The 14,121-nt window shown below is 43.3% G+C and overlaps 2 protein-coding genes across 2 annotated transcripts; both read left to right on the top strand.

The window, feature by feature from the left end:
• Positions 1 to 2,522: 2,522 nt before the first annotated feature.
• Positions 2,523 to 3,125, top strand: TMEM217 (transmembrane protein 217). Its single transcript, XM_060164162.1, has one exon. The coding sequence runs from the start codon at positions 2,523 to 2,525 to the stop codon at positions 3,123 to 3,125; it is 603 nt and encodes a 200-aa protein (XP_060020145.1).
• A 10,195-nt stretch (positions 3,126 to 13,320) lies between these two features.
• Positions 13,321 to 13,875, top strand: TMEM217B (transmembrane protein 217B). Its single transcript, XM_060161332.1, has one exon. It carries the CDS (start codon positions 13,321 to 13,323, stop codon positions 13,873 to 13,875), a length of 555 nt encoding a protein of 184 aa, XP_060017315.1.
• The last annotated feature ends 246 nt before the right edge of the window (positions 13,876 to 14,121 follow it).

Below are 14,121 nucleotides of genomic sequence, written 5' to 3'. Positions count from 1 at the left end.
GAAAACCTGCGTGCAGCAACAAAGACCCAATGCAGACAAATAAATAAATAAATATTTTTTAAAAAAAAAGAATAAGGAGAAGGAAGCTAGTAAAGGGTCTGCTCTAATCAAGGCTCTTTTCTAGTCAAGGCCCTCTGTTAGGAGCTGTGGGATAAATAGAGTCTCTGAGCTCACAAATCTCTGAGGCAGATAAGGCACAAGTGGGTTGAGTGTTAAGACTGGTTTTAGAGCCAAGCAGGTGTGAGTTCAAATCCTGATTTTGCTACTGACCAGATGTACAGCTTTAGACAAAATAAATTAACTAACTTCTCTAATTCGAACGTCCTCATTGTTAACCACTAGGATGACTATTGTAAGTATAAAATTTTATACTTTAAAATGGGTAAGATGGTAGGTTTTTTTACATGTATTTTACCAAAATTAAAAATAAAATAAAAATTTTAAATAATTCAAAAAAATGTCCTAATCATAATTGTTTAATAATGTGGTATTTTTGCAGTTCTGTTATTTCTGCTGGTTCTCACAGTGCCTTGTTCCTTGTATGCTCAGTTATTTTTCACTATGTACTAGTCATTGTCCCTGAAAAATTACTGATGGTGATACTTTGAGGACCAGCACAAAGATGTATCCTTCCAGAGAAGGCGTGAGTTTGCTTCTGCCAGGCACTTAGAGACACTTCAGTTTAGGACTACTTTAACCTAGACTTAAAAGTTTTTTTGAATACTTCATGTAATTTGGGCTACAAATCTATAAAAATGTTAGTTATGATTACAAAGTCTCAAGGAGAGTTCCCCCTGCCCCCCGCAGCCCCCGCATATGTTCAGTGTAGTACTAAGTTCACTTTCCTTGGAGTCTCTTGGGACAAGATGTGGGGGTAAGTTTACTTCTGATTCCCCTTTACTCTAATCATAGACCTTTGTGGCCATGACTAATACAGGGAAGGCCTTCTAATAGACTCCCCACCAGGACTTCCCTGGTGGCTCAGTGGTTGGGAATCTGCCTGCCAACGCAGGGGATATGGGTTCAATCCCTGGTCCGGGAAGATCCCACATGCTGTGGAGCAACTAAGCCCGTGAACCACAACTACTGAGCCTGCACTCTAGAGCCTGTGCTCCGCAACAAGGAAAGCCACCACAAGGAGAAGCCTGTGCACCACAACGAAGAGCGGCCCCCACTTGCCGCAACTAGAGAAAGCCCACGCACGGCAATGAAGACACAACACAGCCTAAATTAATTAATTAATTAATTTAAAAAAATAGACTCCCCACCTTGGTGGACGCTGAACTTTAATTTCATTCCTCCTTACCCTACAGAGTTCTCATAATGAAATTCAAGTTTGCCCAGATTGGCAAATACCCTCAGAGCAAATTTGACTTTCATGTTTGCTTACCTGTCCCAATTCCTGAATTCCTAGTCTTTGGTCTCCTACCTCTTATCTTGTCATCTCTTCTGTGCTTTCAAGAATATTTTAAAACTATTTTATACAGCAGTTTTTAGTTGTTGGGGTTTTTTTTTGGCAGCAAGTTGGCCCCAATAACCTTAGCAATCAGAAGACCCTCTGCTTTATCTTTTCTTCCTTTTTATTGATTTCTGTTCTTTTATATATTTTCTCCCTCCTTTGTTTTTTGTTCTTATCCTTGGTTGTTTTTTTTCCCCCTTACTTCTTGGGTTGAATGCTTAGTTCATTATTGCCTTTTCTTTTTCCATGATAAGGCTATTCTATTCTAAGTTTCTAAATTTCCCTTAAAGTACGCCTTTCATTGTATTCCTTTAGTTTTGGTATGTAGTGGAGGAGTGATTGCTCAAAGCCTAATTGTCTTCATCAACTCACCCCAGCAGGGCTATTGCGCTACCCTGATTTTTTTTCCTGTGATACCTGTACTCAATGTCTGGATAATGCGGCCAATTTTCCCCATCAGGGGGCAGCAATGGTTGCCCAAAGCAATGCTGGAAGAGACAAGAGCATAATTTAAACTAACTTTTTCTGGGACTTCCCTGGCAGTCCAGTGGTTAGGACTCCACGCTCCCAATGCAGGGGGCCCAGGTCTGGGAACTAAGATCCCACGTACTGCAACTAAGCCCACGTGCCTCAACTAGAGAAGCCTACAGCCAAAAATAAATAAATAAATTTTAAAAATATGTAAACTAACTTTTTCTATTCAGTGTTTTTCAATACTGCCTACATATGAAAATCACAGGGAAGTTTTTAAAAATACTGATACCTGGGTCCTACCCAGAGAATGTTCTAATTGGTGTGGGGTGCTGACTTTCAGTGACTGTAATGTGAAGCTGGCATTGAGAGCCACTTCTCCAATTTATCTGCTCACTGCCACCAAGGCCCAGACTTCATCTCCCTCCTCCCCACTCACGCTCCCAATTAATTTTAAACAGTCTTCTGTCTTTCTCAAAGCTGTTACTGCCTGGTTTCCATATTTCTCTCTATTGTTTCTCCAAGTGAATTTGGGGAAGGAGGCAGAAACCCTGGTAATTTACCACATTGGCAGGAATCAGAATTCTCCCCCATGTTATTTGTCTTCACAGGAGGTCTCAGCATGAGACGGCAGCACTGGTGTGGGATGACTGCCAAAATGGGCTCCATGTTATCAGGGGTCTTTACCATCATGGCCATCGACTTGTACCTCATCTTCGAACAGAAGTACTTAAGGAGAAGCAATTGCACTGAGCTTACCCCACAGACCAAGAGTACAAGTATCCTGATAAAACAGTTCATGATCTGCTGGAGTTTGACTATCGTCTTCTTCCTATCTTTCATCACCATCATCATCTGCTTCTTGCTCCTATACTCAGTATATGCCCGTATGTACAAGGGCCTGGTGATCTACATCATCTGGATCTTTTTCTATGAAACTGTAAACATTGTAGTACAAACGCTTACCAATGATGATTCTAACATTGGAGAGGTCAGAATCATGCGCTGGTTTGGTTTGGTGTCCCGTATATTGGTGCACTGTTTTTGGATGTACTTTGTCATCACCTATGCCTACATGATCTACGAAAATCAAAGCCAGGGCAATATCATTTCCTACAACAGACGTATTTCTATAGGCAGTGAATTCCCACGGCGGAAATCAAAGATAATACACTTTACCCACCGGCCACTATAGTGAACGACGTTGGCCCTTTTCCGTGATAGGCAGATCTCCCAGGTTCTCATGGTAGTTCAGTTTCCATCTCTTTCACTTTTCAGCAAGCAGAGACTCTACTGCCACTCTTTTGGGGGGATACGGAGAGAAAAGTGATTATAGTCACAACTGGAACACGCTGCTCATTAAGGATGTTTAGTTAAAGGACACTGTTATTATCAAGCACTCTGTGAGTTCCTCTTTCCTTGTCTTGTCATTACCTCCTTATTGGTCAAAACGAAGAGGGTGAGGAATGAAATCAAACTGAATTGCAGTCTGGCAATCCTTTCATCTTGGTATATCTTCATCAGCCTTCAACCCACAGCTCTCTGATTTAACCCAGCGACAGGCAAACCTGTATTTATATCTGAGTGTCGTAGCGCAAAGAATAGTGTTGGGGCCTTGAGGTCGCTTTGTGTTATGGTTTTCCCCCCATGTCCTCTATACTATATTCCAGATAAGTGAAAGAATAAAAAATAGAGAAAAATCATACTTCATTTTCTGTCTTGACTCCCCACCCCCCACATTTTTCAAGGAGCACAAAAGACACTTGTGGTTAATCAAAAGGTATTTGTTAAACTTTTCTGTCACTGTGCTGGACACTGCAGGAGGATACAGAAAAGTATAAAATATGAGGCCTGGCCTTGAGGACTTTTCAGTTTAGTGGGAGAAACGAAATCATGTTTATGAATCAATTAGCCAACCACATAAGACAGTACAAGATTACACACTATCACATAACAACAAACTTCACTTTGAATTCAGGTTCAGAAATTGTCAGAAGCAGTTTAAACCAGAATGGAAGACAAACCAAGCAAACCTCTACTTCAAACATTAGACATTATGTTAAGTGTCTGTTTACTTAATAGCTTTCTTGAGGTATAATTGACATACAGTAAACAGCACATGTTTAAAGAATATAATTTGATAAGTTTTGACACTAGTATATCCCAGTGAAACCATCACTGTAATTGAATTTGTGAACACATGTATCACCCCCAAAAGTTTCCTCCTAATCCCTGTCTCCTGCCCCTTCTTGCACCACACACCCCCGCCATCACAAGGCACTGATTTGCTGTCCCTATATATTAGTTTGCATTTTCTAGAATTTTACATAAATGGCATCATACAGTATATAATCTTTACTTTTTTTTTTTTGGCCTGGCTTCTTTTGCTCAGCCTAAGACCTTAAAGATTCACCCATGTCATTATGTATATTGATAGTTCATTCTTTATTGCTGAGTAGTATGCCATGGCATGAATGTACCACAGATTGTTCATCCATTTGCCCACTGAAAGACATAGAGTGGTTTGTAGTTTGGGGCAATTATGAATAAGAACACTATAAGCAATTGTGTACAAGGCTTTGTGTGGATTTATGATTTCATTTATCTTGAGTAAATACCATTTTTACTTTTTAAGATACTAGCAAACTTTTTTCCAGAGGGGATGTACCATTTTATACTCCCAGTGTATGAGAATTCCAGTTCCTTCACATCCTTGCCAGTACTTCGTATAGACAATACATTTTTCATTTTAGCCATTCTAATATATATATATTTATATATATATACATATATACATATATATATATATACACATAGAGAGAGAGAGAGAGAGAGTATATAGTGGCATCTCATTGTGGTTTTAACTTTCATTTCTTTAATAACAAATGATGTTGAGCATCTTTTCATGTGCTTATTTAGCATTCTTATATCTTTTTTGGTAAGGTGTCTGTTCAAATCTTTCGCCCATTTTTTTGTTTTATTCACTAGTTTGTCTTATTTTTTAGATTCCATATATAAGTGAAAACATACAGTATTTGTCTTTCTCTGTCTGATTTCACTAAGCATAATACCCTCCAGTTCCATCCATGTTGCTGCAAATGACAAAATTTCATTATTTTTTATGGCCGAGTAGTATTCCATTATATATATATGAATATGCATATTATATATATAATATATATATAGGAATATATATATAATATATATTCCATTCATCTGTTGATGGACATTTAGGTTGCCTCTACCTTTTGGGTATTGTGAATAATGCTGCTGTGACTATGGTTGTCCTCAAGTTTCATCCGTGTTGTAGCATGGGTCAGAATTTTCTTCCTTTTTAAGGTTGGGTAATACTCCATTATATGAATACACCACATTTTATTTATCCATTCATTCATTGACGGGCATTTGGGTAGTTTCCAACTTTTGGCTATTGTGACTAGTGCTGCTGTGAACATTGGTGTACAAGTATCTGTTTGAATCTCTGCTTTCTATTCTTCTGGTGGGTATATACTCAGAAGTGGAGTTGCTGGATAATATGATAATTCTATTTTTAATTTTTAGAGGAACTGTCATACTGTTTTCCTCCACAGAGGTACTATTTTACATTCCACCAACAGTGCACAAAGATTCTAATTTCTCCACAACCTCCCCAGCACTTATTATTTTGGTTTTTTGATAGTAACCATCCTAATGGGTATGAGGTGGTATCTCACTCTGTTTTTAATTTGCATTTCCCTAATGTTTAGTGATGTTGAGCATCTTTTCATGTGTTTATTGGTCCTTGTATATCTTCTTTGGAGAAATGTCCACTGAAGTCCTTTGCCTATATTTAATCAGGTTATTTGTGTTGCTGTTGTTGGGTTATAGAAGTTCTTTATACATTCTTATTTATCACATATTTGATTAGCAAATAATTTCTCCTGTTCTATGGGTTGCCTTTCCACTCTATTGATGTGTCCTTTTTTAAAATTTATTTATTTATTTATTTTGGCTGCAAAGGGTCTTAGTTGCAGGATGCTGGATCTTCATTGCGGCATGCAGGATCTTTGGTTGGAGCATGTGGGCTCTTAGTTGCGGCATGTGGGCTTCTTAGTTGTGGCATGTGAACTCTTAGTTGCAGCATGCATGCGAGATCTAGTTCCCCGACCAGGCATCGAACCCAGGCCCCCTGCATTGGGAGCGCAGAGTCTTACCCACTAGACCACCAGGGAAGTCCCTTGATGTGTCCTTTTATGCATGGAAGTTTTTCATTTTCGTGTGGTCCAATTTATTTTTTTTCCTTTTTTCCCCTATGCTTTTGGTGTCATATTCAAGATATCATTGCCAAATCCAATTTCATGAAGCTTTCCCCTTAGTTTCATAGTTTTAACTCTTAGATTTAGGCCTTTGACTCATTTTGAGTTAATTTTTGTATATGGTGTAAGGTAAGGGTCTAACTTCCTTCTTTTGTGTGTGGATATCCAGTTTTCCCAATACCATTTGTTGGAAGGACTGTCCTTTTCCCCATTGAATGGTCTAGTCACCCTGCTGAAAATCATTTGACCATATGTATTAGTCTGCTCAAGCTACCATAACAAAATGCCATAGACTGGGTGGCTTAAAAAACAGAGGCTAGAGATACATGATCAAGGTGCCAGCAAATTCAGTTTCTGGTGAGAGTTCTCTTCCTGGCTTGAAGATATCCACCTTCTCTCTGTGTCATCGTATGGTCTTTCTTCTGTACACAGGTTGGGAGACAGAGTGAGCTCTCTGGTATCTCTTCGTCTTTTATAAGGATACCAATCTTACTGGGTTAGAACCCCACCCTTATGACAACATTTAAGTTTTATGACCTCCCAAAAGGCTGTCTCTTCAAATACAGTCACATTGGGGGTTAGGGCTTCGACATATCGATTTTGGGGTGGGGGACACAATTTTGTCCATAACACCATATATGCAACAGTTTATTTACAGGCTCTCTATTCTATCCTATTGGTCTGTATGTCTGCCTTTATGCCAGACATTCACACTGTTTGATTAATATAGCTTTGTGATACATTTTGAAACCAGGAAGTGTGAGACCCTCAACTTTGTTCATCTTTTTTGAGATTGTTTTGGTCATTGGGGGTCCCTTGAGATCTTATATGAATTTTAGGATGGATTTTTCTATTTCTTAAAAAAAATCCTGTTGGGACTTTGATAGGGATTACATTGAATCTGTAGATCGCTTTAGGTAGTATTGTCATCTTTTTTTTTTTAATAAATGTATTTATTTTATTTTATTTATTTTTGGCCGCGTTCAGTCTTCGTTGCTGCGCACAGGCTTTCTCTAGTTGTGGCGAGCGCGGGCTACTCTTCGTTGTGGTGCGCGGGCTTCTCATTGCGGTGGCTTCTCTTGCTGCAGAGCACGGGCTTTAGGCACGCAGGCTTCAGTAGTTGTGGCTCACAGGCTCTAGAGTGCAGGCTCAGTAGTTGTGGCACACGGGCCTAGTTGCTCTGCAGCATGTGGGATCTTCTTGCACCAGGGATCGAACCTGTGTCCACTGCACTGACAGGCGGATTCTTAACCACTGCGCCACCAGGGAAGCCCACTATTGTCATCTTTTTTTTTAATATATAAATTTATTTATTTTATTTTATTTATTTATTTTTGGCTGTGTTGGGTCTTCATTGCTGTGTGTGGGCTTTGTCTAATTGCAGTGGGCAGGGGCTACTCTTTGTTGCGGTGGGCGGGCTTTTCATTGCAGTGGCTTCTCTTGTTGCGGAACTCTAGGTGCACAGGCTTCAGTAGTTGTGGCACATGGGCTCAGTAGTTGTGGCTCACAGGCTCTAGAGCGCAGGCTCAGTAGTTGTGGCGCATGGGCTTAGTTGCTCCGAGGCATGTGGGATCTTCATGGACCAGGGCTCGAACCCATGTACCCTGCATTGGCAGGTGGTTTCTTAACCACTGCTCTACCAGAGAGGTCCCTGAACTTCATTATGTCTTGAGACCAGGTGTGATCTCAGTTAAAAGACTATGGGGGCTTCCCTGGTGGTGCAGTGGTTGGGAGTCCGCCTGCCGATGCAGGGGACACAGGTTCGTGTCCCGGTCCGGGAAGATCCCACATGCCGCGGAGAGGCTGGGCCCGTGAGCCATGGCCGCTGGGCCTGCGCGTCTGGAGCCTGTGCTCCGCAGGGGGAGAGGCCACAACAGTGAGAGGCCCGCGTACCGCAAAAAAAAAAAAAAAAAAAAAAAAAAAGGCCATGGGTTCAAGTCCCAATCTGAGTTACACGGTTTCAAAACCACTTCTTTCTGCCCCTCTCCCAGCTCAGCCAGGTAGAAACTCTACTCCAGACTGGTGCAGCCAAGAACACAGGGCTCCCTTTCCCTTATCCCCCAGTCAGGGTTTTCTTCCCAGGAGGAGCCAGACATTGGCATTTCTCACCTTGTGTCCCAGGTACCTGTTGCTGAGGCTAAGAGGTGGGGGCTCCCTTCTGATGCCTAGTCCCTACTCATGGGATGGAGGCATTACCTTAGGTGTGGCACCACTGAGAATACTGGGGTCCCAATTGCCCTTGCCCCAGGTTGTAAGGTAGTGGTTCCAATGACAGGAGAGGCAAGCCAGGAAGACCCCAGACTACTGTCTTCCCTTTCCCACAGAGCACTCAGCTCCTAAAGCAGGAGTATCACTAAGACAGAAGCATACAGTTGTCCCCTCCCCCAACGCCAGAGCCGTGGACCAGAGGTTTTGGCTGAGGCAGGGGAGAAGTAAGCCATAAAACAGATATTTGCAATCTCTCCCCCAAAGGAACTGGTTTTTACAACAGAGCAAGAAGTTCAAGCCTAAAGGTGTTCTAAATAGTGACAGTTGTGGCAAAAGGCGATTGAGAGATGTGTAGATCACACAGGAAGATTCAGGCTAAACTGTAGGCTAGCTAGTTTTCAAGAGAGAAGTGGGGAAAGAAACAATTGGAAGAAGCCCTCCTGGGGTCAGAACAAACATCAAACACTGACTTCTGGAAATATACTTCAGAGGAGACTGAATTTGATTGGATGGTCTATGGCGCAATTTATACCCCATGTCAGTACTGAAAACAATAGGGCAATCGGCCAGCAATTAGTAGGCCTTAACAGCTGGGTGTGGTCAAAGAAAGAGGGGGAAGAGTTCTGGCAAAACCACTGTTATCCTAGAATCACTGTGGGCATATCCTAAGCTGCACCTCTATGAGAAGCAACATCAGAGGCTTCACATGTGGGTGTTGGGTGGTGAGGGGGAGGGGTGGGGGGAAGAATGTAATTTACTAAAATAATCCAGCCAGTGACACTGAGCAGGGCCCTGTGGGGCTCCTGGGCACAGAGCCTTTCTGTGTCCCCCATTTCTTTGATTACTGGAAATAGCCTTCATTCAGCCTCCATTACCTTCCCCGACTTCCAATGGACAGATTCAAGCAGTTGTTATTTAGGAAAGGGAGGGGATGCCAGACAAGGGAGAAACAAACAGTCAAGAGAAACAATAGTGCAGCCTTGGGATAAGGTCACACAAAGATATCTTTGAGCTGTTTTTCAGATACTGAAACCCCCTCCAGGTGGGAGAAGGTAACGATTAATGATGGTATGCTGCCCACAAGCATGTGGACCCCAGAGGAGTTGAAAACTGAAGGTTGATGATGCTGACCCCTACTTACCTCACCATCAACCCATCAGAAGAATGCAAGCCCAACACTGCCTTGATCCTTATCACCTACCCCCCACCACAAGCCCTGTCTATAAGACCTCTCCCTATTCCCCAGGGAAGGGGCACAGTTTTTGAGGCCTAGCCTACTGTGTTCCCTCTTTGCCTGGCAAAGAAATAAAGCTACTCTTTCTCTTTCCTCTGAAATTCTGTCTCTGTATTACTATTTGGCACCAGGGTACAGAATACAAATCAATTTTTTATTTATTTTTGGCTGCATTGGGTCTTCATTGCTGCATGTGGGCTTTCTCTAGTTGCAGTGAGTGGGGGCTACTCTTCATTGTGGTGCATGGGCTTCTCATTGTGGTGGCTTCTCTTGTTGCAGAGCACGGGCTCTAGGCATGCGGGCTTCAGTAGTTGCAGCATGCAGGCTCAGTAGTTGTGGCACATGGGCCCTAGAGAGCTTGGGCTTCAGTAGTTGTGGCTCGTGGGCTCAGTAGTTGTGGTGCGTGGGCTCTAGGGTGCGTGGGCTTCAGTAGTTGTGGCACACAAGCTCAGTAGTTGTGGCTTATGGGCTCTAGAGCACAGGCTCAGTAGTTGTGGCGCACGGGCTGAGTTGCTCCACGGCATGTGGGATCTTCCTGGACCAGGGATCGAACCTGTGTCCCCTGTATTGGCAGGCAGATTCTTAACCACTGAGCCACCAGGGAAGTCCCACCATAATTTTAAAAAGTAAAGGAAAATACAATGGCAATTTCACATCAAATAGAGAATATCAATAAAGAGATAGAAGTTATAAAAAAAGAACCAAATGGAAATTCTGGAGTTTAAAAGTACAATAACTGAAATGAAAAACTCACTAGAGAAGCTCAGCAGTAGGTGTGAAGTGGCAGAGGGAATAATTAGTGAAGATAAGTGGTAGAGATTATGCAATCTGTTTTTCTGAACAGAGAGAAAAAGAGGTGAAGAAAAATAAACAGAGCCTCACAGAAATGTGGGACATTATTAAGCATACCAACCAACATATGCATAATGGGAGTATTGGAAGAAGAGGAGAGAGAGAAAGGAACTGAAAAAATATTTTAAGAAAAAAAATGGCTGAAAACTTCCCAAGTTTATTGAAAAAGATTAACCTACACATCCAGGAAACTCAATGAATTTCAATCAGGATAAATCAAAGAGATCCACAAGCAGACACTGCACAGTAAAAATGCTCAAGTCAACATCAAGAAGAAAACCTTGAAAACAGCATGGGAAATAAGTCACTCGTCACTTAATAAGGGAATCCCAATAAGATTAACAGCTGATTTCTCAGCAGAAACAATGGAAGCCAGAGGGTAGTGGGAGAATAGCATATTCAAAGTGCTCCCCCTGAACCACTGTTAATCAAAAATCCTATATCCAGCCAAGTTATATTTCAAAAACAAATGCTCAGACTCCCTCTGAGTTCCAGGTTGATGGAGGTGACTTCATGGTCGACATGTCTATTTGGATGTCCCAGGGGAATTCAAACCCACCATTTCCCAAAATGTCCTCATCATCGTCCCCACCCCCATAATAAGGAAAAATAATTCCTTCCTCCATGCTCTCCAGCTCAGTGCATGGGCCACCCTCCACCCAGGTGCTCATTCCAGACTCCTTCTCGCATAGCCCCAGGCCCCAAACACACAACCCCACATCCCTCTTCACCCCATTTCTTTCAACAGCCTCTCAACTTCTCTGCTTGCATCCATGTTTGCCCCCTTTCTGACGCATGGCCCCCACAGGAGCAAGAAAGATTTTTCTTAAATGCTCTGGAAGCTGCTCTGTGAGTAGGGATGAGGTTTAGTTGATGCGGACAGGGAAGTATCAGCACAGCTATCCACCGGCCAGCACACTGCCTCTCCCACCCCACATGGGACCCTTCAGGGCCTGGGGTGCAGTGAGAGGTCTGTGTCTCAAGGACTGAACTGTGGAGTCACACACAGTTGGGAGGTTGGTGGGGAATAAGGTGTAAAACTATTTGGGCTGAACCTTGAAAATACTGTGCTGGTGGGGGAAAGGATAAACTGGGAGATTGGGATTGACATATACATGCTACTATACATAAAATAGATAACTAATAAGGACCTACTGTATAGCACAGGGAACTCTACTCAATACTCTGTAATGATCTATATGGGAACAGAATCTAAAAAAGAGTGGATATATGTCTAAATGATGTACTTTTCTGTACGGCAGAAACTAACACAACATTGTAAGTCAACTATACTCCAATAAAAAATTTTTTAAACCTAAAAAAAGAAAAGAAAATATTATGCTGTGAAGTAAGCCAGACACAAAAAGACAAATACTGTATGATTCAATTTATATGGGGTACTTAGAGGTAGTCAGATTTATACAGACAGAAAGTAGAATTAACAGGGGCTGGCGGGAGATGAGGGAGGAAGAATTAGTGTCTGATGAGTACAGAGTTCTTTCTTGGAGAATATGAAAAAGTTGAGGTGGGGGTGGTGATGCTCGCACAACAGTATGAATGTACTTAACGCCGCTGAATGGGACACTGAAAAAGGGTTAAAATGGTAAGATTTATGTTATGTATATTTTATCATAGCAATAAAACAATTGCTACTGACAAAAAAAAAAGAATATTTGGGATTGATAGAGTGAGCGAGGAGAAGGCTGGAGGGAGGCGGATGGCAGCCTGTCTGTGCTCTGACAGGACTGAAGAGGAGCCCTGTCCAGCGACCTTAGAAGGAAACCATGCCGAGCTTCCAACTGGTTGTCCCTCATCGGAAACACATCAGCCAGAGGCCTGCACGCGTTCCCCTCGTGTGTGACTCTTGCCCCTCTCTCTGCCCTCACAGTGGTAGCTGGCCAGTGTGGGGAATGAAGAGGAGGCAGCTTTGCTCTGGAGTTCTCCCAACTGGGAGCCAGTAAGAAGGCGATAGGATCTGGGAGGGACGATTGCTCCAGGGCCTGCCCTACCACAGCCTTGGGCCCTCCGCCATAAATACCTTCAACACGTCTACGCGGGAGCTAGGCAGCTCCACCCTGGCTGGAGCTAGCCGCTAGAGTTCAGGTCTAACCTAGGTTGCAGCTGGGGGTCGGCCTGCTAGATTTTTGCCTGAACGACCTGGCTTATCGTTGTGGCACCTTCACCCTGGGCAAACGAGATAGTTAGCCTTGGATCCGTAAACCTTCTCCCATTCCATTCACTGCTGGCTGAATCCTGTGACTTGGGACAATTCTGGGTCAGACCCAGGGAGTAACTCAGGGAAATTACATTTTTAAGGGCTTGGAAGGGAAGAAAAGGGGGCCGAGGGGAAGGTCAGGGATGATTCTAGGTCCTTGAGAAGCCATGCTAGTTTTCTGAGAAAATGTGTTTCTTCGGAGAAACGAATATCCCAGTAGGAGCCCAGAACTGACTCTACCATTACTCCAGATACAGGAACTTCCTAATTCCCACAAGCCTGACACCAACAGGAGTACCCTTTGTGCCACCTTAAAGCATGGCTGCTGCTGGAAGATTATTCCAAGCAGTGATGCCCTCACTTCCCAGTGATGTGCTCACCTGTAGCTAGTGAGGCCAGAGCAGCGTCAGAGCCCGTGTCCCTTGACTTCCAGCCCATTGTCTGTCTATATACCCTTATTACTCTTAGCTCTTCCATTTACATCTAGTGGCTTGAGGATTTGTCCTGGGCTAGCCACTGCCCTCTTGTCAGGTATCTCCACAATTTTTTTTTTCTGCAGCCGATGCTCCGGTAAAACAAGTATAAAATGAATGACAAGAAGTTCTCCTTCATGATGGGCATCTTCTGTATCCTCAACGCCATCCAGTTCCTCATCTTTGAAGTGAACGAGGTTGCATACATCGGCTACGAGGACAACTTCAGCATCTACAAGGAGACAAAGTCTGAGCTGGTCTCTTGGGTCACGACCTACAAGAAGCACATCAACATCTGCCTATCCACCATCACCCTCATGGTCAGCTCCTTGTTCCTCTATTGCATCCACATCAGCAACTACGTGGGGCTGCTGTGTTACACCATGTGGATCATCACCTATGAGCTCCTCAGCTTCTCCGTGGTCCTGCTCACCAACGGGACCATCAAAGAGCAGTTCAAGGAGCTGAGGTACTTGCACTTGATTTTCCAGGTCTCCCGAATGATCCTGCACTTCTTCTGTCTGTTCTTCGTCACCAAGTATGCGTACTCCCTTTACAAGGACCTCAAGGCTTTAAGCAAGACAGGCCGCCGCAAACGCTCCTCTGTCGGTACAGTTGACTCGTGGTCACCTGTCGGGCTGGGAACCTTGTTCCACAAGTTAAACTAAACTGTGCCAGGAAGAAGGGAGAGAGAGGGACAGCACTCCCCAGCGGTGGCTCGCCCTTCCCTGCCTGCCTTCTGCTGATTCTCCTTGCCTTTTCCGGCTTCTCGAGTTTTATGCGCTTAAGAATGACCCTTGGGGGAGGGAGGGTTGCGTGGATCAGTTATCATACATGTGTATTTGTGACTTGTTTTGGCATTTAATTATAGACCGCCCTTGTGCTTACTTAACCATCTCATTGCTGTATCCTGT

The sequence above is a fragment of the Lagenorhynchus albirostris genome, chromosome 10 (assembly GCF_949774975.1).
Source record: "Lagenorhynchus albirostris chromosome 10, mLagAlb1.1, whole genome shotgun sequence".
NCBI lineage: Eukaryota > Metazoa > Chordata > Mammalia > Artiodactyla > Delphinidae > Lagenorhynchus > Lagenorhynchus albirostris.
This window is presented reverse-complemented; position numbering and strand designations above follow the sequence as displayed.

Bases quoted from the DNA above. Each gene is read 5' to 3' on its own strand.
- TMEM217 (XM_060164162.1), top strand. From the start codon at position 2,523: ATGTTATTTGTCTTCACAGGAGGTCTCAGCATGAGACGGCAGCACTGG.
- TMEM217B (XM_060161332.1), top strand. From the start codon at position 13,321: ATGAATGACAAGAAGTTCTCCTTCATGATGGGCATCTTCTGTATCCTC.